The 24,242-nt window shown below is 48.6% G+C and overlaps 1 protein-coding gene across 1 annotated transcript; it reads left to right on the top strand.

Moving 5' to 3' along the window:
• The first annotated feature begins 1,421 nt into the window (after positions 1–1,421).
• On the top strand, positions 1,422–20,781 carry PSMC4 (proteasome 26S subunit, ATPase 4). The gene is made up of 11 exons (XM_015422484.1): positions 1,422–1,507; positions 4,617–4,715; positions 6,128–6,314; positions 6,407–6,553; positions 8,483–8,592; positions 9,948–10,041; positions 10,364–10,531; positions 13,285–13,361; positions 15,485–15,653; positions 18,088–18,143; positions 20,081–20,781. Exons 1-11 carry the CDS (start codon positions 1,472–1,474, stop codon positions 20,192–20,194), a joined length of 1,257 nt encoding a protein of 418 aa, XP_015277970.1. The 5' UTR covers positions 1,422–1,471; the 3' UTR covers positions 20,195–20,781.
• Positions 20,782–24,242: the final 3,461 nt, after the last annotated feature.

The following is a 24,242-nucleotide window of genomic DNA, read 5'->3' as shown; positions in this document are numbered from 1 at the left end:
GAACTCTTCTTCCAGCATTAGGGATGCCAGCCTCCAAGTGGGACCTGGGGATTCCCTGGAATTACAGCTCTTCTCCAGACTACAGAGATCAGTTCCTCTGGAGAAAATGGATGTTTTGGAGGGTGGACTAGATGACATCGTACCCCACTGAGGACCCTGCCCCCCCCCAGGCTTCATCCCCAAATCTCCAGGAGTTTCCCAACCTGCAACTGGCAACTGTACCCCCCAGTGGCCAAGGGAGACTTGGCAATTCTAAGTTGCATGTTGCAAAATAATAATAACAAGCAACATAACCATAGCTCAGGAACCAAGTACAGGTGGGTGCAAGTGCTAACTGGAAGAAGATAGTAAAATAAGGCTCCAACATGGTCTACAACAGGGGTGTCAAATATGCGGCTCGGGGGCCAGATGAGGCCCTCAGAGGGCTTCTATCAGTCCCACAGTGGAACTGGCTGTCTTCTGCTTCTTCCAGTTGTGCTGCTGCTGTGTCATCGTAGGTTTGCAGCTTACAGATACACACCTGCAACAGCACAGACATTTTGATGCAGTAGTTCAGAGCAAGATGTGTCAGTTATCAGACACTGTTAAATAAACAAAATATTGCAAGAGTGAAAAGTAAAAAAAAAAACCTTTGTGTTTGTGTCCTTTATAAAATTTATATCTCTGCTACCTGGTAATACATTTTATTATGCACATGGCCTGGCCCAACAAGATCTCATTTATGTCAGATCCAGCCCTCTTAACAAATTAGTTTGACACCCCTGGTCTACAACAATGTATGCTCATAACATACAACTGAACAAAACGTGTGGAACCTTAGCGCCATGGTTGTTTTAGTGGTGAAAGCATCAGATTAGGATCTGGGAGATCCCTCACTTGTGCCCTGGAAGCTTGCAGGGTGACCTAGGGTCAATCACACACTCTCAGCCTAACCTACCTCACAGGGTTGTTGTGAGGATAAAAAGGAGGCGAGGAGAACGATGTAAGCTGTAAACCGCTTTGGGTCCCCATTGGGAGGAGAGGCAGGATATAAAATCAAACAACAAATAAAAACATTTATTGCAGCCTACGCCTACCTAAAATGCATGAAAAATTCATACATGAAACGAAGTGATCTTTCATCAATGAAAGTGTATGCTGGAGTAAATTTTATTAGTGTGTAAAATGCCTCTCCGTTCCTTTTCATTCTAATTTTTTTGACTCCTAGAGTGCAATCCTGAGAAAACTTTCCTGGAAGCAAATCGCGCTGAACACACCACAGTAGAATTCAGAACAGAGGTTTTTAGGATTGTACGCTCCCTGTTTATGTGCGCGCTTGCGCCTCTCCCTAGACTAGAACTCCCAGAAACGCTTCCTCTTACATCTCCTTTTTAAGGACTACAAGTCCCATCAGGCTCTTCACCAGCTCCCGGAAGCTGCTCCCGGAAGCGGCAACTAGCCGCCTGGCCTGGAGTTGGACAGAGGGCCAGAAATGGAGGAGATCGGGATTCTAGTAGAAAAAGCGCAGGTAACACTTCGAGGGGGGCGCTCTTGTGTCAGGGGCGCCGCGGTCTGACGGGGGCTCCCGTGGCTGCCCTGTCTTCGCTGCCTGGGAAAGGGAAGAGGGGTGAAGGAGAGCGGGCGGGGAGCGGGAGATGCCGAGTCACCGACACCTGCCGCTTGTGAGCCGGGCCTCGGAGAATCTGTCGGGGAATCACGGGTCATGGCCAGCTTTCCTTTCGCTAATTTCCGCCGGGATCCCGAAGGGTTAAATTCTTAACTTTTTAAAAAAGAGCCTTTGGCATTTTTAAAACTTGAGAAATTTGCTACAGCCCCTTGGTCTACACTTCTTATTATATTTAGGTGGGTAGCCGTGTGTGCTTGCACACGAAATTAGGGTCGCCAGGTCTCCCCTGGCTACTGGCGGGGGATGGGGGGAGTAGGGTTGCCAGATCCAGGTTGGAAAACCCCTGGAGATTTGGGGGATGGAGCCTGGGGAGGACAGGGACCTCAGTGGGGGACGCCATAGAGCCCACCCTTCAAAGCATCCGTTTTCTCCAGGGGCGCTGATCTCTGTAGCCTGGAGATGAGCTGTAATTCTGGGGGATCCCCAGGTCCCACCTGGAGGCTGGCATCCCTAACATGAAAGCTTATATCTTGAGTAAAACTTTGTTGGCCTTAAAGGTGCCAATTGACTAAAACTTATTAGTTTCATTATAGTCCGCATTTCTCCCTAGGATCCAAGGCGGAATGCAAATATGAAAAAACAAAAACCTTTTGAGTCATTCTGTAAACTGATAGGATAACCTCTGGATCTGATAGCAGAAGCTCCTTGGCCTCGCTGCTTAATTTGTTTTCCCACGTCTCCACCACGAAAGGTCTGCCTAGTGAGGATCCACTGCATTTCAACTGAAGAAGCAAGCTCTGGTTGCCAGATGGTTAATCCCAGCACAACATTTCTTTGTTAGCCTTTAAAAGCCAGTGTGATGGAACGGTTAGAGAGTCAGACTAAGGATCTGGGAGACCCAGTTTCGAATCCCCACTTGGCCATGGAAGTTTGCTGGGCAGCTTTGGCCACCTCTGTCCTTGGTACCTACCTCACAGGGTTGTGGTGAAGCTAAAATGAAGGAGAGGAGAATCATGTAAGCCAGTTTGTCTCTCCGCTAGGGAAAAAGGTGAGGTATAAATGAGGTAAACAAATAAATGACATGCTGCAGGACTCTTATGTATTGTGTAAGAGCTGTGGTTGGGGGAGGGGGCTGTGGCGAAGTGACATCTGCTTGGCATGCAGAAGGTCCCAGGTTCAGTCCCCAGCATCTCCAGCTAAAGGGTTTGGCAATAGAAGAGGTGAAAGGCCTCTCCTGAAGGACATATGGGGCGACTGCCAGTCTGAGGCCCCGGTCACATGGAGCATTAGGCACGCTAGAGGGACGGAAGATAGGCGGATTTTCCAGGCGTGATCTCACCGCCACATCTGGGAAACGTAGAGCTCCCGAGGCTCACCCGAGGCTTCCCGTCGAAGATGCGGGGTAAAAAACTAGTACCTCCAAGGTACTAGTTTCTGGAAACCGCGGGGCAAGGGCGGGTGTCTGATTACATTTCCGGTGGCATCCGGCGCCCGCCCATGTCCCGTCGCGAAAAGGGTTTTTTTCTCCAAGTCTCCACGGATGCGCACAAGCACCCAACGGAGCATGCGAACACTTGGGTTAAAAGAAAAAAAAAACACCCCGCCGATCCGCTTCTTTGCCACGCCGCAGGAGTGAGGTATGATTGGCACCTCCCCCCAACCACGGGACGTCGGCGGGACGTTTGATCCCGCTGCTGCGCGGTAGTTCACTCCGGGGCAAACAGCCACGCCTCCCCCCCGCGATATCCGGCCCGTGTGACCGGGGCCTGAGTAGACAATACTGACTTTGATGGACTAATGGTCTGATTCTGTATAAGGCACCTTCATGTGCATTGCCAAGCAGAAGATCAGGCTTGCGTGCCTGAGGTCCCCCATTCAATCCTTGGTGTTGCTGGATCAAACTCTCGCACAGGAGGTGATGTGAAAGGCTGCCTGCCAACCTGGAGACCTGCTGCAAGTAGACAAGACAGACCTTGACCAGTGTTTCCTCTAAGCTGAGTTAGTGTGAGCTAGCTCGCCGTTTTTTAGCCTCCAGCTCACAGTTTTTTGTCTTAGCTCTGGACGGAGGGCTCCAGAGCAAACTAATTTATGCGGTAGCCAAATCGCTCGCTCACAACTTTAATGCCAGTAGCTCACAAAGTAGAATTTTTCCTCACGAGACTCCACAGCTTAGAGGGAGCATTGACCTTGACCCTGGTTCTTTTTGGAGCAAACAACTGACACAGAGGCCCCTCTGGAATTTACATGTTGTGAATTATCAAGACTTTGAGATAAGTTAGGCTGAGAGCTTCATGTTGCCATGGAGATCTGAACACTGGGCTGTCATTGATTTATTTATTTACTTTATATCCTACCTTTCTCCCCAAAGGGAACCCAAGGCAGCTTACATTGTTTTCCTCTTCTCTGTTTTATCCTCACAGCAACCCTGAGAGGTAGGTTAGGCGGAGAGTATATGACTGGCCCAAGGTCATCCAGCGAGCTTCTGGGGCAGAGTGGGAATTTGAACCTGGGTCTCCCAGATTGTGGGTCCAACACTTTAACTGCTATTCCATGCTGGCTCTCAGATCCTTGTATGTCTGTTACCCTACACTGGTTCTACACATGCGTTTGCTCCCCTTTCATTCACTCTAATCACTGGCGGTCTTGCTAGTTTGTAAGAATTCCCAGTTTATAGAATCCTAGCTAAGTTCCCCCCCACCTTCTCTGCATTTAAGTTTTCTAAGAAGAATCCCCACACACACACACCCCTTTCTGTTGCTTACTTGGAGTTGGTCCTAGTCCTTTTGATTGTGTTATAGTTTGTGGTGAATGTGGTTGCTGAAAAGGTAAGCCAAAACTGAGTTTGGCTTACCTTTTCAGGTTCTTGATCCTAGTTTTCAGGGTTAAGTTTGTTTCCCTTTTTTGTTCATAGAAATGTGAAGGTTGCTGACCTTCAGAGACTTCCCAGCCAAGGGCACATGAAAGAGTTTTTTCCTCCATTTCTCTTTGATGTCTCCTTTCTTGATCCTAGGATGAAATTCCTGCTCTGAACATCTCCAGGCCTCAGACTGCCCTCTCCTTCTTGGTTCCAGAGGCTGAGGATGTGGAGGATCTCTATAGTCGTTACAAGGTGAGCTGCCTGGTTATCTTGTGTGATCACAGAGTTGTAGCTGTGTGGGAAGGCTCTGTTGTTTCTGGCCATCAGTCTGTAACTGGCCCTCTCTGGGAAGATCCAGGGGAGTCCCTCTGGCATTGTGAAGACAGCCGTAGTCAACCCTTTTTGCTGGAGAGTTTGGAAAACATGGGGGGGGGGCATAATTGTGTTTCTGGCCTTTCCCATCCCACTTGAGTCTGGCCGGCCCTTTCCATGTGTGTTTTGGGATTCAGCCTGAACAAAACTTAGGACTCCGGGGATCATGCAGGCCTGCTTTCTCTTCTGCAGAAGTTGTGGGATGTTGCCATTTATGGGTGGATCAAAATGGTAGGAGAAGAAGTGAAACACCCTCCAGATTTTGGGATCTGAAATGCCGCTTTTTGAGTATCAGCCGCAGAGCAGAAATGCACGTGGTTTGTATAATCCTGGCTGTACACGTGGTGTTGACGGGGGTTGAGTTTTAGCCTCGTGAGATACATTCTTTAGGGAGTGGGAAGGCAGAAGGGGTGGAAGTCTCATGGAAGCCAGCAGGAGTTTAAATACAAATGAAGAGTTTTATAGGAAAAGAATATGGACGGGGTGAGGAATTCCTAACTTCTCTCCCTCTTCTGGTTTCTAAGGAACACGGAAACCCTCCTTTTAACTTTCTGAAGTTTTTTTTTTAACTTAAATTATTCATATTATTATTGGAGCCAGTTTGGTGTAGTGGTTAAGTGCGCGGACTCTAATCTGGGAGAACCGGGTTTGATTCCCCACTCCTCCACTTGCACCTGGCTGGATGACCTTGGGCAAGCCGTAGTTCTCATAAGAGCTGTTCTTGAAAAAAGAGCAGTTTCTGTCATTCAGCCCCACCTACCTCACAGGGTGTCTGTTGTGGGGAGGGGAAGGGAAAGGAGTTTGTAAGCCACTCTGAGGCTCCTTTGGGTAGTGAAGGGCAGGGTATAAATCCAGTCTCTTCTTCTTCTCTTCTTCATACACCCAGGACCTAAAATAAGAAACAACGTGAAGACCACTTGATAAAACAAATTTTACAATCAACCATATAAGAACCAGTCTAAAATTGCATTATGTCCCCCCTCGCCACCACCAGGTATTCTCTTTCTGTCCAGGCTCAGATTTCCAGACGCACGGAGCAGCCATTAAAAGACATTTTCCCTTTCAATTAAAAAAAAAGAGTATATCAGAATTCTACTTGGTTTGGCAGATCTCACTTTTCTTGAGATTAGAGATTTCTGGACTCTGATTTTTGAATGTGGACTCAGTGGAATGGAAGTAATTGTACTGGGGCATATGTCTGTGCCACCCCCGTTCCATGCGTTAGACCTTTCACTGCTGTCGGAAGAAACAGAGGGGAGGATGAAGGGGTTCTGTTGTGTCTCCATCCGTAGAAGCTGCAGCAGGAGCTGGAATTCCTGGAGGTCCAGGAGGAGTACATCAAAGATGAGCAGAAGAACCTGAAGAAAGAATTTCTGCACGCCCAGGAGGAAGTCAAACGCATCCAGAGCATCCCCCTGGTCATCGGCCAGTTTCTGGAGGCAGTGGATCAGAACACGGCCATTGTGGGCTCCACCACAGGTATCTTCTCTCCCTGACGCATGTGCCCAAGGAAGCAAACTGGCTTCTCTTGCTTGAGCCCTATCTTAACCTCTCGGCCCTCTCCCTTGCAGGCTCCAATTATTACGTCCGGATCTTGAGCACCATTGACCGGGAGCTGCTCAAGCCCAATGCCTCGGTGGCGCTGCACAAGCACAGCAATGCCTTGGTGGATGTGTTGCCTCCCGAGGCCGACAGCAGCATTATGATGCTCACTTCAGGTAAGAGAATCTTCCTCTTAATCAAAGGAGCGAATCCCGCTCAAAGGCCGTGTCCAGGTAAGCTAGTCAAGTTGGAGGAAAAGTGGACAGCACGCTTTGCCTCTTCCCCTGCCCAGAAAGTAGCCAGGCAGTCCAGAACTGGGATGTAATTTCTAGGGACACCATCTTGTACTTCTTTTTAACCTAGTATTCTTTTAATGTTCTTAATTTTGTAATGATTGGCAGTTTAATGTTTTATATATTTGTTTTATGGCTCTATGCCTTTTTGTTATACATCGCCCAGAGCCTTGCGCAAGCAGGGAGAGGGCAATTAACAAATAAAATAAATTAATAGTAGTAGTAGTAGTAGTAAAGGTAAAGGTTCCCTTGCTCGAAAGCCACTCGAATCTGACTCTAGGGTTGCGGTGCTCATCTCCGTTTCAAAGCCGAAGAGCCAGCGCTGTCCGAAGACGTCTCCATGGTCACGTGGCCGGCATGACTAAACACCAAGGCGCACGGAACGCTGTTACCTTCCCACTGAAGTGGTACCCATTTATCTACTTGCAATTTCTTGCTTTCGAACTGCTAGGTTGGCAGGAGCTGGAACTAGAGACGGGAGCTCACTCCGTCATGTGGCACCCGGGTCTTGAACTGCTGAACTACCAACCTTCCACAGCCTGCAGTTCAGCATCTTAACCACTTGGGCCACCGCAGCTCCTGTAGTAGTAGTAGTAATATAACATAGCATGTAGAGGACTGAGCCCAGATAGTTCTGAGGGTTGAGTCCAGAATATTCTTCTTATCTTCCTGTTCTTCTGACTCAAAGGTCTTCAACAGATCAAAATCCAACCCTCTAACAGGCAATCACCACAACTAAATATAATAATAAAAAAATAATAAAAAAATAATAAAAATAATAATAATAATATACTTTATTGTCATTGTACATAGTACAACGAAATTAAGATGCAATCATTTGGTGATCTACAACCATACTCATATACACTCACAACCATTCACAACTATCCCATAACTCCCTTAAGGTTCACATTGCAACTTAAACCACCAATGTGGTATATAACAACTGTTAAGGTGGATTTCCGATCCTCATCTACAAGGAAGAACTGGACGTTTGTTTGAGATGATAAATTCACGTAACCTATTAGAGAGGGAGGACAAATACCTTTCTCTGAGATCAAACTGGATTTCACCCTCCAATAAAACATGTTTTAAGGGCTCAAACTGACCAGATCCACATTTACAAACTCTGTCCGAATACACTGTGCCTGCGAAGCAACCTTTATAGCCTAGGGAAAAGAATTTAACCGAACCCTATAATGAGGGGTTGTTAGGTCTTCTGAATAGCTAGGGACAACACAAGAGGAGGGAAGGGTCCAGAATACATTTTCCACTGATGGAAGGCTGAGGGCTCTTTTTGTAGCAGGAACTCCTTTGCATATTAGGTGACACGCCCCCTAATGTAGCCAATCCTCCAAGATCTTACAGGGCTCATCTTACAGGGGCTACTGTAAGCTCTCAGGGGATTGGCTACATTAGGGGTGTGTCTCCTAATATGCAAAGGAGCTCCTGCTACAAAAAGAGCCTTCATACTGCAGACCCCTGATTTGCCTTTCATGCTGTCCCCCAGGAGCAGCATTTCAGAGAGGTTAGTGGACTGCGCAGGGAAGTGGGAAATTCCTTCTTCCGCTGATGGAAGAGTCTTCTCTTAGCGGAAAATTTACTTTTGATCCATCCTCACATCTTTAAAAGGGAGTGGTATGTTGGAACCCGTGTTGGGTTGCTTGTGCTGCTAGAACAAAGTTTTCACTCTCTCATTCCCAAGTATGACGGAGGAGACTCAGCAGACCTGAAGCAAGGGTTGGGGGGTGAGGCACTTTCTGACCAGGGAAACAATGCAGTTCCTTTTTTATTTTATTTTTATATCTTCAGATCAGAAGCCGGATGTGATGTATGCGGATATCGGCGGGATGGATATTCAGAAGCAGGAAGTCAGGGAGGCTGTGGAGCTGCCCCTCACCCACTTCGAACTCTACAAACAGGTTATTTTATTCCAACGTTTGATCTCGGAGTCAGGAAACTTACCTGCGCTGTGCATAAAATAGTTATTGATGTATGCAATGTCCGTATAGAAAATCCCTCAGTAGCTTCTTCGAGGCTCTTACTGATCAGATCTGTGCCTGGTTAGCTTCGAAGATCCTATAGTACAGGTATGTCTAACAGGTAGATTGCGATCTACCAGTAGATCGCGGAGGGGTCAGAGGTAGATCACCAGCCCCTTACCAGTAAATGACAGAAGGTGCATTATAAATGGGGGGTGGGCGCGGTGGAACCCAACTTTAGTGGGTTAAAATCTTATTTGAAACTAATTTGAAGCTTTATTTTCATGGTGGTAGATCACCGGCACTTTTGGCCGGAAAAAATAGATCACTACCTGTTCGAAGTTGGACATGCCTGCTATAGTAGCACTCTTTCAACTTTGTACCATTGGGGAACATTGAGTTGTCTGTCATAGAACCCCTGGGGGTGGCACTGTGCATAACCTAGAACTCTCCCCCCGGATCTCTTTTTGTGTTGATACTGAATATCTCTTTCTGACACCCCACTTACCTGTGGTGTGGTGGGCCACTGCTTTTGCCAACATGGTCTTTCCACAGCCAGGGGGCCCATACATCAATACACCTCGTGGAGGGTCGATACCAATCTGAAAGAACCATAAGGTGAGAAAACAGTGAAATAGGATATTTTGGGACTGTGGCCATCAGGGTGAATCTACACCTGGAACATGCCCTGAAATCTTTTTTGCAGCATGCAGGGGTTCTATGCAAAATATAATTATACAACAAGTGAGAATGCATACAGAATATAAATATTTGAAAAATTAGAAAAATTAGGAGCTGCAAAGAAAACTCACCCCAGTCTCAAAAGCTGGCATGGGCTAAGCCAGAATGATCAGTCAAGGAGGATTAAGGGTCCTTGGCCTGCCATGTGCTGCACCTTAATTTATACCTAATTTCAGGCTGCATCGGCACAGGCAAAGTTTTAAGAAAGTTTTAAGAAACTTTGCCTGTGCCGATGCAGCCTGAAATTAGGTATAAATTAAGGTGCAGCACATGGCAGGCCAAGGACCCTTAATCCTCCTTGACTGATCATTCTGGCTTAGCCCATGCCAGCTTTTGAGACTGGGGTGAGTTTTCTTTGCAGCTCCTAATTTTTCTAATTTTTCAAATATTTATATTCTGTATGCATTCTCACTTGTTGTATAATTATATTTTGCATAGAACCCCTGCATGCTGCAAAAAAGATTTCAGGGCATGTTCCAGGTGTAGATTCACCCTGATGGCCACAGTCCCAAAATATCCTATTTCACTGTTTTCTCACCTTATGGTTCTTTCAGATTGGTATCGACCCTCCACGAGGTGTATTGATGTATGGGCCCCCTGGCTGTGGAAAGACCATGTTGGCAAAAGCAGTGGCCCACCACACCACAGGTAAGTGGGGTGTCAGAAAGAGATATTCAGTATCAACACAAAAAGAGATCCGGGGGGAGAGTTCTAGGTTATGCACAGTGCCACCCCCATTCACATGTAGAGCCCTGTAAAAGGTGTGATACAGCCTTGCCCCTTTTCCTGCGTTTGGTCCAGGTAGCCAGTTAAAAACGACCAAGCAAGTTATTTGAAAAGAATAAGGCCAGCACCTGCCCATGGGAGAATCCATGAGCGCCAGAGCCTCTTTGGGGGAACGAGGTGGGTGGATCCATTGTTCATAAATGTGGGGGAGCTGGTGCTGATGCTGCCTTCCCCCCCCCTCCAGCTGCCTTCATTCGGGTGGTAGGATCCGAGTTCGTGCAGAAGTACCTGGGCGAGGGGCCGCGGATGGTGCGGGACGTCTTCCGCCTGGCCAAAGAGAATGCCCCGGCCATCATCTTCATCGACGAGATCGACGCCATCGCCACGAAGCGCTTCGACGCTCAGACGGGCGGTGAGTTGGCAACAAGAGGGAGGGGAGGAAGGGCCTCTCGGTCAAGGATGAGAGTCTGGCTGGTAGATGCTGGAGGGAGGCAATTAGGGGCACGCAGGTTTCAAGAGGTGTTAATTCCATGTCAGGAAAGTCGAGTTGATGTTATTTTAATGTATCAGGGGTATTGTTACGTATTGGAAATTCATTCCAGGACCATTGGAACAAACTCTTTATATTTAATGAAAAGGCAAGCATGCCCTTCCCCACTCCCCTGTACAGAATTAAAAGGGGCGGGGGTCCGGTCCTGGATAGCCCAGGCAAGCCCAGTCTCGTCAGATCTCGGAAGCTAAGCAGGGTCGACTCTGGCAAGTACTCGGATGGGAGACCTCCTCGGAATACCAGAACCGGGAGGCAGGGGCAGGCTTTATTCAGCCACCCCCTGAATATCCTCCAGGCCCCCATTAGGGGTCAGTCACCAGAGGTCGCCCATGACTTCCAGGTGCGCACGCACATGCAAAAATACCAAAAAAAGAGGGGGGAGACCAAGAGGACATGCCCGATTTACAGCTGAGTTAGGCCTCAAGCCGTTTACATTTTCAAGGGGCGTTTTTCCCTCTCTTTGTGGGAGGGACTTGGCTTCCCCCAATCCAGAGGCCAGGTCCACCTCCATAGAAACAAGAACTCTTTAAAATTTAAAGGCCTGACTCTCAAGAAGCGTTTTTTGGTTCCCTAGCAGCAGCCCAACATGACTCCCGATTCTGACATTGTCATTTGGGGCCATGGGTCAGTGGTAGAGCCTCTTCTTGGCCTGCAGAAGGCCCCAGGTTCAATCCCCGGCATCTCTAGCTGAAAGGCCCTGGTCAGTAGGTGATGTGAAAGACCACTCTGCGTGAGACCTTGGAGAGCCGCTGACTTTGACGGACCAATGGTCAGATTTAATAGAAAATAGCCTCATATGTGTCAGGTCTCACGAATTCAACGTAGTCACTCTTATAGAAAGGATAACTTTTATTGATAGACATGAGTCACTGAACAGCTTCTCTGTTCAGAATAACCAGGAACCCCGGGGAGGGGAAGCATAAAGCAAATTCAAAATGGTTACAGCCAATGGTTATAATTCCCGCTTGCGCGGCTATTTTCCTGGGATACAAACAGCCAGGTTGTTTTTACTACAAAGCAGTTCTCACAGTTTCATCTCATTAAAATGAAACACAGCATACTCCACTCCAACACCTGTGACCTTGGGATAGATAACATAGCGGTAAATAACTTCTTGCAAGCAGGCAGTGTCTAGGCATGCGCATGGATGCGGAAGCGCTGATCAGTGAGGGGGGGGGGACATCAAGTGCAGTATAATTGACAGCATACAGAAAACATGATCAGAACCCAAAATATCATTTGGCAGCTTGCTGACAATATGTACCTATTTCTGATAACATCAGGATCGGGAGTTGCATTAAAGAGACAGCAGAGATGTTGGATATCAACTTAATGCCTTAAGTATTGGGCATCTTACTGAGCTGGCACTGTCTGACTGTTCCCACACCTCCTGCCAGTGCTTGTGGCATTATATATTGCCAAAACGCATTATGACGCAAAGACAGGTTCCCATCCCATAAATTCTGTTGCCTGACATGGATGTGGCAGGGGTAGGGAGAGGGGGGATGCGTAACCTGTCCATAAGTTATTTCTCCCACAAGGGGGGAGGAATGACTGTGAATATGGGCCAGGGTTTAGCATCACCTCACTGCTTCCCTCTTGCAAAATGTCCCGTCCCCATTTTACACTAGGTAGCAAAGATGAGATCAGAAATCCTACATGATCTGCATATGACCTTTTAGACCTTTCAGTTCCCACTACCCTCCCATAAGTGTTGCTGTGTCTCTACTTCATCATAATGCTCTAGAACCTGGGGGTTCCAGAGTTCCGTGTCCTCTGGCCTTGCATATTGTTATCCTATGAGAACTGCGGGGGAAACTTAGGTGAAGTTTGGTGGTTTTGGTGGGTTTGTAGGAGTCAGGCATGTGCATTCCGCCTAATACATTCTGTATGTGGTGTTAATGCCTTTTAAAAACCCTGATTAGATTATGAACAGCTTGTTTGAATAGCTGATTGACGGCCATGCAGTTCTGCTCACAGGTTTAGAGATTTCAAATCGGGATTAATTTTGCAAACAAGAGGATGAAAACAAGATGTTTAGAACATGGAGTCAGCGAATAATGTAGCATATAGAGAAGGGAATACATCTAAGCCTCTGGGCAGTCTGCTTTTACCCTTCTGATTGCTCACAATATGTCCTTTACAGATATAAATGCTGTTTAGGACTAGAAGGACAGCGTGGTGTAGTGGTGAAGAGCAGTGGACTCTAATCTGGAGAACCGGGTTTGATTCTCCCCTCCTCCACATGAAGTCTGCTGGGTGACCTTGGGCCAGTCCCAGTTCTCTCAGAACTCTCTCAGCCCCACCTACCTCACAAGGTGCCTGTTGTGGGGAGAGGAAGGGAAAGGCGATTGCAAGCCACTTTGAGACTCCTTCGGGTAGAGAAAAGCTGGGTATGAAAACCAAGTCATCATCTTCTTCTAGAATCTTAGAGCGGGTTCTATATAAACGAACTCTTTGGTTTGCTGATTGTATGAATATATGCTAGTGGATTCCAAGCATGCAGAATTTCCTTTGAGGAAGTGTGGAATAAACAGAGGCCTTTGCTAGTGAGGAATGAGAGGGCTGGTTCTCTCCCAGGGTGCCAACTGGTCATGTTGTCGATCTCTTTACAGCGGACAGGGAGGTTCAGCGCATCTTGCTGGAGCTGCTCAACCAGATGGATGGCTTTGACCAGAACGTTAACGTCAAGGTATGGGCCTTGGGAGCAGGGAGATGGTTCCTTTCAGTAACTTTAGCTTTGAGCTTCAGGCCATCTCCACCCAAACAGAAACAGTCCTGCCGTCTTTGGAGGAGGAAGCTTGAGGCATCTGACACTAAGGCCTTGGGTTTTAGGAATGTTTTGATTATGGCTTAGGCCCTGGTTTCCTTGTCAGCACGGACTTACCTATTGGGAACAGACTCTGCCTGTTTCGTTACCAGCAGCATTGCAAGCACTATCCAGAAGTGCTTAAATCTTTGGCTAGAGGATATCATCTTCAGCACACTGGAGTGGGGTGGCATTGAGTGGATCTCTTAGGGCAGGGGCGTCGAACTCATTTGTTACGAGGGCCGGATCTGACATAAATGTCACTTTGTCGGGCCGGGCCATGTGTGCCATAAAACGTAATGCCAGGTACCGGAGATATAACCTGTATAAAGGACAGCAGCTGGGAAGTTCCCCGTTTTTGTATCCTCACTGCAAGGCCCCATGGGCTGGGAAGGGAGTGCAAAGGAAAACCCATATGAGCGGACTGGAGAGCCAGCAGTGAAGCACTGGGCAGCCGCTCCCACGCTGCTTGACTGTCGCAGACGAGGTTGTTCTGCCATGCTGAAGCCACAATCAGAGTGGTTCTGCCCACTTTCCTGTGAACAGTCTCCTGTTCTCTCCCTTGCACTAGTTGCTCACGGGCCGCATAAGAGCCCTGGACGGGCTGGTTCTGGCCCCCGGGCCTTATGTTTGACACCCCTGTCTTAGGGGTGAATGAGATTGGGAGAGGGGAAAGTCAGGTGACAGTGAAAGGGGACACTGGACGATCTGGGGAAAGGTAGCCCGTCCTTTCTTTCTTACGTGATTTCTTTACATCCCTCCTTGTTTCTCATGGAAACTAAGGAGGTGTACATACAAGTCCGAGAAGGTCTGTTGTCCAGCCCCCCTCCCCCCTAAATTGCCTACAGCTTGCAAAGGTGGCAGGGGGAAAGTGTGATTATCTCCTCGTGACGATACACAATGTCACTTCTGGTGTCAAATTGGAAGTGGCATCATTGTGTTGGGTGACGATGCGCTGTGATTCACCCACAGAATCCTAGCGCATCAGCCCATGCAGTTACATCACTTCCAGCTTCACTCTGGAAGTAACATTGTGCGTTAAGGAGACTGTCCCCCCCACCACCCAGTTTCTCCTTCCAGGCTGCCACCCATAACTGGCAGGCCTACTCAGGGAAGGCTCCCTTCTCCAGATAGCATCCCAGAAGCTGAAAGCATATAAGAACATAAGAGACGCCAATGTTGGATCAGGCCAAAGGCCCATCCAGTCCAACACTCTGTGTCACACAGTGGCCAGAAATACCAGGTGCCATCAGGAGGTCCACCAGTGGGGCCAGGACATTAGAAGCCCTCCCACTGTTGACCCCCCCAAGCACCAAGAAGACAGAGCATCACTTGCCCCAGAGCCCCTATCTATACCTTGTGGCTAATAGCCACTGATGGACCTCTGCTCCATATGCCTATCTAATTCCCTTTTGAAGCCGTCCATGCTTGTAGCTGCCACCACCTCCTGTTTTTCACAAAACTCAGCTTCTTTTTTGAGTTTCTGTTGGGCTGTCACCCTCCATAACATGGTTAGTGCCACTTAGTGATAAGAACTTCAGTTATGGAGCCATGTGCTCACAGAGTGCAGCTCGGGCATTAGATTCCAACCTAGAGATCCGCCATTCAAGTATGAGACCTTTTGTGCTTTCGCGGTATTTTCAGAGAACAAATTTCCTTGCTGGTGACAGAGCAGGCTGCATTTCTAGTGTGCCTTAATGAAAGTACAGCTGGGTGGCTGTGTCTGTATAAAATTGCGTCACCAGCTGCCAGCATCTGGTGTAGAAGGAAAACAGCATTGATTTTCAGGTAACAGCCCATGGTGTTGTTAAAGAGGTCTACCAAATGGTAGGCTTCTCTGTTCATTAGATGCGCTTGCATCCGTCATTAAAGTGCGCTTCAACCAAGTGTCCTAGTAGACTGGAGGGAAGCAGGTATGGTGGGCAGGGAAGGTTGTCTCTGGGGGCTTGGAACAAGTATTTGTTGGAACTGGGACTTGACTCCCCCCCCCTTGGGTTCCCCTCCAGGTGATAATGGCCACAAACCGAGCCGACACACTTGACCCTGCTCTGCTCCGACCGGGCCGCCTGGACCGTAAAATTGAGTTTCCTCTGCCAGACCGGCGCCAGAAACGATTGATCTTCTCCACCATCACCAGCAAGATGAACCTGTCTGAGGAGGTGGATCTGGAGGACTGTATCCTTCTTGTCAGAAAATTTTCACCATCTTTGAGGAGGGCAGCTTGCTAAACAGGGACTCTTCCGCCCTTTCCTCCCCTTATCCCCCTCCGCTCAGTGCCAGAGAGCCTGGCTGACTCTGTGTCCGCTTACAGGGTAAGATCCTATAAACCTTGGCCATTAGCAGTGTCGAGAAAGAAATCACAGGGACTTAAGGAAACTAAGGCTAAGCTTTAGGGGACTGCAAGAAACAAAAATTCGGCCCAATTCGTATCGACCGAATCAGGCCAAATCTGATTCGGACCCTGAATGACCCCGAATGCCACTTTCAGCAATCCAAGTGGATTCAGGGGTCATTCGGGGCTCCGAATCACTTTCGGGGGGGAGTTTAAACTGCTTTCTCTTCCCAAGAAGAGACGGCTTGCCCGTCTGCCTCGCAGCCACGGGGTGTGCGGGCAAGCCAGGGAAGGGAAGGGGGTTTAAACTGCCTTCCCTTCCCAAGAAGGGACGGCTTGCCTGTGCGCCTCGCAGCCATGGGGCGCCCAAGCAAGCCATGGAAGGGAAGGGGGTTTAAACTGCCTTCCCTTCCCAAGAAGGGACGGCTTGCCCACGTGCCTCGCAGCCGCAGGGCGTGTGGGCAAGCCAGGGAAGGGAAGGAGGTTTAAAATCCCTTTTCTTCCATTTAAGCGCCAGTTTGTCCCTTCCCAAGAAGGGACGGCTTGCCCACACGCCTCGCAGCCGCAGGGCGTGTGAGCAAGCCAGGGAAGGGAAGGAGGTTTAAACCCCCCTTTCTTCCATCTAAGCGCCAGTTTGCTCAGGCGCCTCGCAGCTGCGGGGCACCAAAGCAAGCCATGGAAGGGAAGGGGATTTAAACCCCCTTCCCTTCCATCTAAGCGCCGGCTTGCTCGGGTGCCTCACAGCTGCAGGACACCCGTGCAAGCCATGGAAGGGAAGGGGGGTTAATTCCCTCCGCTGTTTTTTCGGCTGCCGCTGAATTCCAGCAGCGGCTTTTGGTGGCGGGCTGAATCAGACCAGAGAATCTGACTCGGCCCGTGGCTGCCGAAAGGGGGCTGTCTGGCCCATTTTCAGGGCTGCATTCGGTTTGGACGAACCGAATGCACATCTCTACTAAGATTGTTCCCCATGGCTTGTATAGTAAAAATTTCTACTCCTTTATTGGTGCTTGCTATGTCTGTGGTTCTTACAGGTTGAACCACCTTTTAATTTTAGCACGTTCCCTTTGTGCTCTTCTGCTTGCAAGGAGTTTGATTCCTCACCCCTTTGGCAGTGTCGAGAAATGGGGCATTTGGGCATCTGGGATTTTTGTGCATGGCACCGTGCTTTCTGCTGCCGTGCTTGAAATGGATTGGACTGGGCCAGAGGGGCATCAGTGATTGTAGCAGGAGCATACCCACATCCCCGTGCCCCTCACTGGTTTGACTGGCCATGGGGCCTGCTTAGCTGCTCTAGGCACTGACCTGAAGAATGCGGGCTGAGCATCTCCTTCATCCCAGCTGCTGCTTCCAGAGTTCTCGCTTAAGGTCTTGTGGAGAGAGAACCCCCCCATAAACACATGGCAGGCCCCTTGTCTTGCAACGATAGTGGATCACTCCTAGAATCCCAGCATTTGTGCCAATGTGGCAGAAGTCTCTCTGGCTGTTGCTGTTACCTCTGATTAGGAGCAGTAGTAACAAGCTCGGAAACTGAGCTCAAGAGAGACTTTGTTCCTGTCTCTCCCGCTGAGCTTCTGACAGAAGGGGATGCTTTGGCCTGTAGGTCTGATCGGTGGCCCGTTTTTCGCTCTGTGCTCTGGCAGTGAAAAGGGGGATAAGCAGGGGCTATAAAACAGAGACCATGTAGATTCCTACCATCCTTCGCATCCTCTAGAACAAGGATGGTCAGCTTGTGGTCCATGAGCTACAGTAGGGCCTTGCTGGCAGTTTTCCCATCTCTCTGCCACTGCTTTGTACCTTGTTTTGTTTCTCTCTCGGCAGATACCCTTCCAGATCTACTTGAAAGGGCATCTGCCAGGAAGAAGGGGTTTGTGCCCCACCGTTGGCCTGCCCTGGGAGAGATTCCCTTCCAGGGATGCTCGTTAGCAGTTGTTGGAGCTACACAGTGTTTCTTGCCCATCACAAAACGGAAGAAGGCTCTGAGCCATCTGCATCATTGCTGGGCCCTTTCTAGCTCAGTGGCTCCTGGGGCTGGTGTCACTGTAGGGACCCTGCGTTGCTTGGCCTTGGGGGATCTGGTCCATTAGAAAGGGAGGAGTTGCTGTAGCAGAGAGGGTCGTGGACTGCGGTGACCCTTCTCAGGGGCTTCGTTGGCTTGAACAGAAAGAGAGCCGCTCGCTCCCAAAGGGCATTTCCCAGTTGTGTCGGTCAGGCAAACCCGTTTGGAGTGAGTCCAGCCGGGCTCTTCTCCCCTTCCTTTTCCTTCACTCCTCCTTCCAGATGTTGCCCGGCCAGACAAGATCTCAGGGGCCGACATCAACTCGATATGCCAAGAGGTTAGTCTCACATGGTTTCGCACAAAGCTAAAGAGGTGGCTGTGAGCATTGGCCACATTTGGTAGCTCTCACAAGGTTTGCCTTTTTGCACTCTTGATACCCTTCAGAGCTGTGTGCAAGAAGAAATCCTTGGGGAGGGGGTGGTAGAATAGGGCAAGGAGGGTTGTGTTGTGGGTGAATCACCTCTTGTCTCTATGGGGGTAAGGTAGGGCTGCCGACCGCCAGGTGGTGCCTCGAGATCTCCCAGAATTACATCTGATCTCCAGTACAGAGATTAGTTCCCTTGGAGAAAATAGCTGCCCAAGCACAGAAATAGGCCTGCTGTGAACAGACCTCTGTTGTGACGTCTGAACGTGTCCTGAGATTAGTTCTGGCCTCCGCATAGATGTGAATGGGATGAGGAGGCTGAGCTGTGAAGCCCCCAGTTCACACTTTGCCTTCGGGACAACCTCAATAGCTACCCCTCCCCTTTATCTGAAATATGGTGCTGAGCAGGGGTCATTTCCTGCAGGAGCGGAGCTCCGGCAGTAAAGAGCTCAGGGGGCGGGCACATGCAACAAGCCCCACCCCCTGGCTCCCAGCAGCCCTCAATCAGAGCAAGAAGCAGCCAGGTAAGCTGCAGAGCCCCTCAAAAGAGTCCAGTGGCACCTTTAAGACCAAGTTTTATTCAGGTACAAGCTCTCCCTCCTCTGCGAGGACAGATCTGCACGTTCCCCAACAGCTAGCAATCCAAAACAGTCCAGTCTTCTGACACACTTCCGGTGATGTCAGGGGGTGTGGCATATGCAAATAAATCATGCTAATGAGTTATGTTAATGAGCTCCTGCACCTCTTTTTCTACGAAATGACCCCTGGTGCTGAGGATATATGTGACTCTCTATGAACATTTAGAAGCTCTGTGTCAGTGTTAAGGATTTATTTGTGCATTTTTATTGCATTCTTCCAAGAAGCTCAGGGTAGTGTGCATCGGTCTCTCCTTTTCCCTTTCACCCGTAAAACAACACGGTGAGGTAGGCTAGGCTGAGAGGGACTGAACCAAGGGCCACCCAATGAGCTTTACTGTCACAATGCAGGACTTGAACCCGTTTCCCTCAGATTCTAGTCTGACACTTTAACTGCTACATCAAACTGTGGGAGCCTATGCATGCCTTTTCATAGGAGAGCCCTTAACAATGCAGGGACTAAAGTACTCGGCTGTGCCTTGGAATCTCTGAGTTTCATGCCCCACCTTGTTAGAAAACCCCATTGAGCCAGTCATGCACTATCCACTGCACTTAACTCACAGGGTTGTTGTGAAGACAAAACGGGAGTGGGAATGCTGTGCATGCCACCATAGGATCTTTTGAGGAATAGGGATGTAGATGGACAGGCTCCCCCCCCCCTTTATTATTTTTTGTCTGTGAGTATTTTGTGCGTGTGTGTGTGTGTATGCCTGGAAGTTATGGTTGACTTCTGGTGACCCCTAGTGGGGCTTGGATGTTTCAGAGAGGTGGCTCATTATAGCCTGCCTCTGCCTCCCAGCCCTGGTATTCCTTGGAGGTCTCCCACCCGAGTGCTTGTCAGGGTTGGCCCTGCGTTGCTCCCAAGGGCATACAATGGCAAACCACCTGTGAACGTCTCTCTTGCCTTGAAAACCCCATCGCCATTGACGGCGAAACAAAACCCTCCCTTGTGTGAATTTCTCAGTTGAAACGTGTCCGCCGCCCCCTCTCCGGTCTCCCACCCGAGTGCTTGTCAGGGTTGGCCCTGCGTTGCTCCCAAGGGCATACAATGGCAAACCACCTGTGAACGTCTCTCTTGCCTTGAAAACCCCACCGGGGTCGCCATTGACAGCGAAACAAAACCCTCCCTTGTTTGAATTTCTCAGTTGAAACGTGTCCCCCGCCCCCTCTCTGAACGGCTGTCATTCAAACTTTCACCCCTTCCTGTTGCTTTAGGCTGGAATGTTGGCTGTACGGGAGAACCGCTACATCGTCCTGGCGAAGGACTTTGAGAAGGCCTACAAGACAGTCATCAAGAAAGATGAACAGGAACACGAGTTCTACAAATAAAAACTGGGGAAAGCAGGATTGAGCTGGGGTGGTTGTCTCAGTCCTTGGGGAGTGGGGGGGGGGCTTATGTGGTGTGTCTTTGGTGTTTCAAGGAACGAAAGTAGCGTATGAATAAATAATTTCCCAGGATGTTGGATGCTCCCTCTTTCCAAACCGTAGCCTGCCCACTTCCAGGCAGTTCCATAACTTACTCCTGTGTCGGGTTCTTGGGCAGCAAGGTCTTAAATAGGTTAGCTTTCTCGGCAGTGCTTTTATCTGAAGCTCAATGGAGACCTCACCGATATTTTGTTAATCGTGAAGGTATATCGGCGGCGGCTCCAAGGACCTGCTTGAGGCGGTTCGCAAAGTAAAAGCAGTACAATGATCAAACCAAGACCGTGAGAATGATCAGCATTAGAACTAGCATCAGAACTAGCTTGCCCCTTCATTTAAAAGCCTGGGTAAAAAATGTTTTGGGTAGCTGCTTACACAACAGTGAAGCGGTGCTAGGCAAGAATCAAGGGGAAGAGTCTTCTGTAGGAGAGGCTCAAGTCCATATGTCATATGTAGGGTTTTATAGCAGGTACTCCTTTGCATATTAAGCGACACACCCCTAATGTAGCCAATCCTCCAAGAGCTTACAGTAGCTCCTGTAACAAGAGCTCTGTAAGCTCTTGGAGGATTGGCTACATTAGGGGTGTGTGGCCTAATATGCAAAGGAGTTCCTGCTACAGAAACAGCCCTGTGTCGGGACAATGTAGAAGAAGAAGAAGATTGGATTTTTACCCCGCCCTTCACTACCCGAAGGAGTCTCAGAGCGGCTTTACAATCTCCTTCCCCTTCCCCTCCCCACAACCCTGTGAGGTAGGTGGGCCTGAGAGAGCTCTTGAGAACTGCGCTTGGGTGAGCAGCTCTGAAAGAACTTTACGACTGACTGCAGGTCACACCAGCAGCTGCGTGTGGAGGAGTGGGGGAATCGAACCCGGTTTTCCCAGATTAGAGCCCGCGCTCCTAACCACCACACCAAACTGGTTCTCAAGAGTAGGCTCTTAGTGGAATTCATTATTGTCTTTCTGGTGTTTGTATTTTTCCCACCATGGGACAAATACCTGTCCCCCGGTAAACAATCTGAATGTGAAAAAATGGCAGCGGAGAAATAGTTGAATTGGAGACCTCAGCAGTTCCGAAATAAGACTCTGTAATAGCTGTGGGGTGGAGGGTCTGTCCACAGGTTTCCCATCATGACACCTAGTTTGGTTGTCAACAGGTATGACAGTTTTTACCTGACAAAATACAGATTTTACCTGAATGGCTTGGGCCTAAGATCTTAGAGGCTACTTTTTCTTTCTGCCTGCTGTACTTTCACAACTTTTAGGATCAGTGCAAAGTGTGTGCTGTCTGTGCCCCACATTCAAATCCCGAAAGTAGTAGGAGAGAGTCACTTGATGGCTACCCTGCATTATGGGAAACTCCTTGGGAATCTGAGCTGTATAGTTTCTGGAAGAGCTATACAACTTCCCTCTTTGGCCTGTAGACCTGGTTCCTTTCTCTGGCTCTGGCGGGTAAGTAAGAAGGCGCAGATGCAGTGTTTTAACTGAGATGTATCACGGCAGTTTATTGAAGCACTTTGCAAGTAAATTGTATGTTGCATTGATTTTTCTAATGCGGTTAGTTACCAGATAATGTGAATGAAATGGTACCGCGAAGAGCATGATAAATGGAATATGTCCATGTCCATCTTTGACAAAGCCCACCAAAAGCACAATGTTAGCTGGTTGATAGCAAAGGGGTTATATTTCATTCAATGGCAAATGCTGTTTCTGCATCTCTTCCGACTATTAATGATCAAGATGGGTAGCCATGTTAGTCTGTAGAAAAGAGCAAGAGTCCAGTAGCACCTTAAAGACTAACAAAATTTGTGGCAGGGGTTGAGCTTTCATGAAAGCCTGCCACAAATTTTGTTAGTCTTTAAGGTACTTCTGGACACTTGCTCTTTTCTACTGCTATTAATGAAGCCTCTGAGGGATACTTCACCTAAAAGAAACTCAAAAGGTGTAACAGAGATAGAATAATGAAGGAGAAAATGCAGCCTCTTCTGACCTTTTGCCGAATAAACAAAAGGTATGGCAAGTTCAACTTAGGCTTTTTGTAAAGCAGTTTTACGGGATCTCATGGCTTTTGCAGTCAACACAAGCCAGCCAGGATTAAGCAAGAGTTGGGGGAGTTTCATTTGAATTTGGTGTTTTCCTTTCATCCTTTGTATATGTTATGCCCACTTGCTGGATGCCGGGCATACAGAGAAGCACCCAGAACTGACTTGTGGCCAACAATCTAGGAAATGAGCAACTTCCTCTGACGAGTTCTGCTAAAATTGCTGCCGGAGGGGGGGGTATTGAACTGCCACAGTCTATGAAGGGTGTTACACTGACCATAATGCTGGTGCAAACCTTGCCCCAGAGAGCTTACAATCTATATTAATTTAAGATCGGTTTAAGGAGAGTGAGATTTAGCTCGCAAAAGACAGTGCATGGAAATGCAGCCTTGGCTATTCTTGGGTGTTCCATACCGTAAGTTGCCTGCAACTTGCCAGCACTTTCTGCCACCATGAAAGGGAGAATGGTGGTGTGGTGGGAACTTTTCTGACTTAAGGGCTCTGGCCATTGCAATATAGCCCTATGATTTTTCCTCCCATCCTAATGAAAAGACGACAAGAATGCTAACATTTAGAATACGGTATGGGAACTCGAGAAGCAGGGTGGGAAAAGGGGTGGAACACAAATAGCTCATAGATGAAGATCCACTAGAAAGTATTTTGCCGCATCAGGAAACTGAGGGTGAGATAGGGTAGACTTCACTGCTGCCTTGCAAATTCCTATACATGGAATCTCCCCCTCCCGGGACATTCTTTATATAGTGCTTCAGTATTGTATTTCAGTATTGCTCTGATGGCTGGCAAATTCCAACTAGTGGCCTCTCAGTGAAGTCCAAGTTTGTTTCACTCAACGTTGTATGTGGACATAGATCCCTTCCTCAGTATAACCTTCAGTGTTGCTGGCCTGGCACTCGTATTTACCCCCATCCTCTGATTTCATATTCGAAAGATTCAGTTCATTATTATATATGTAGAGGCGAGTTCCCGGGAATCTCAGCTTCCAGCCCACGAAGCTCTCTGGGTTGCTGTCCGCCTCACAACGAACCAGGAGAGAGTCACCTTCCCGAGGAACTATCTGGGAGAAGTTTGTGAAGTCCTGCACGTCTGCAAGAATCCAGAGGGACAAGGCATTTCCTACCATGGTTCCCAGACACAGGTAGCCCCGCCCCACCTAGTTTCTCTCCCCCATCAAAAAACTGAACAAGCAAACTTCCCCTACGCAGAACAAGAGTTGGACTGCCTGTTTTAGGAACAGGTAGCTGAAAAGGGGGGAGGAACTGCGTTACATGGGTTAATAATCTTGTGGAGTGAGTTGCTTATTATGCCTGTTATACAGATAGGCAGGAGAGGTGGAGAGGGTATGGTTTACACACAAGCAGAGAAATCAGAAGAAGGAACGGAAGGCGGAAGGCAGCTCTCTTGTACTGGAATATGTAACTCTCTGGACCTTCCTGTTTTTTCCAGAAACAATGACTCGGCCATGGAAAGGTCAGAGGAAGAGTTTGTTAAATATTGTGATTTGTGGGTTGATTTATTTCTTGTGGTTATCTGTGTGAGTGTGTAGCCACACAAACGCACTGAAAACTTACCTCCGTTGGGGCGTGTAAGGTGCCCACTGAACTGTAGTTTCCTTGGGGGATCTGTAACACAGAGACAGGCATGGCTGGTAAGGGATCCCTCTGGTGAGGCAGCAGCAAAGTATAAGAGAAAATCTGATCTGAGGATTCCCATTCTCAGTCAGGACTATGAAGCTGCGTTGGGCTTGCTGCATTTGCCCTAACCCCTTCAGCCACAGCCAGGCTTTGGCTTCACTGTCCCCACATTGCTCTGCAGCAGTGATGGCGAACCTTTTAGAGAACAAGTGCCCAAACTGTGACCCAAAACCCACTTATTTATCGCAAAGTGCTAACATGGCAA

Source organism: Gekko japonicus, unplaced genomic scaffold (genome assembly GCF_001447785.1).
Source record: "Gekko japonicus isolate JY-2015 unplaced genomic scaffold, Gekko_japonicus_V1.1 scaffold1250, whole genome shotgun sequence".
In the NCBI taxonomy this organism is placed as follows: Eukaryota; Metazoa; Chordata; class Lepidosauria; order Squamata; family Gekkonidae; genus Gekko; species Gekko japonicus.
Note: the sequence above shows the minus strand (reverse complement) of the source record. Positions and strands in the feature narration are given on the sequence as shown.

Excerpts from the sequence above, each read along its gene's own strand:
- PSMC4 (XM_015422484.1), top strand. The coding sequence starts at position 1,472 with ATGGAGGAGATCGGGATTCTAGTAGAAAAAGCGCAG. Across the intron at positions 1,508-4,616 it reads TTCTAGTAGAAAAAGCGCAG|GATGAAATTCCTGCTCTGAA; the intron begins GTAACACTTCGA and ends TCTTGATCCTAG. Across the intron at positions 6,315-6,406 it reads CATTGTGGGCTCCACCACAG|GCTCCAATTATTACGTCCGG; the intron begins GTATCTTCTCTC and ends TCTCCCTTGCAG.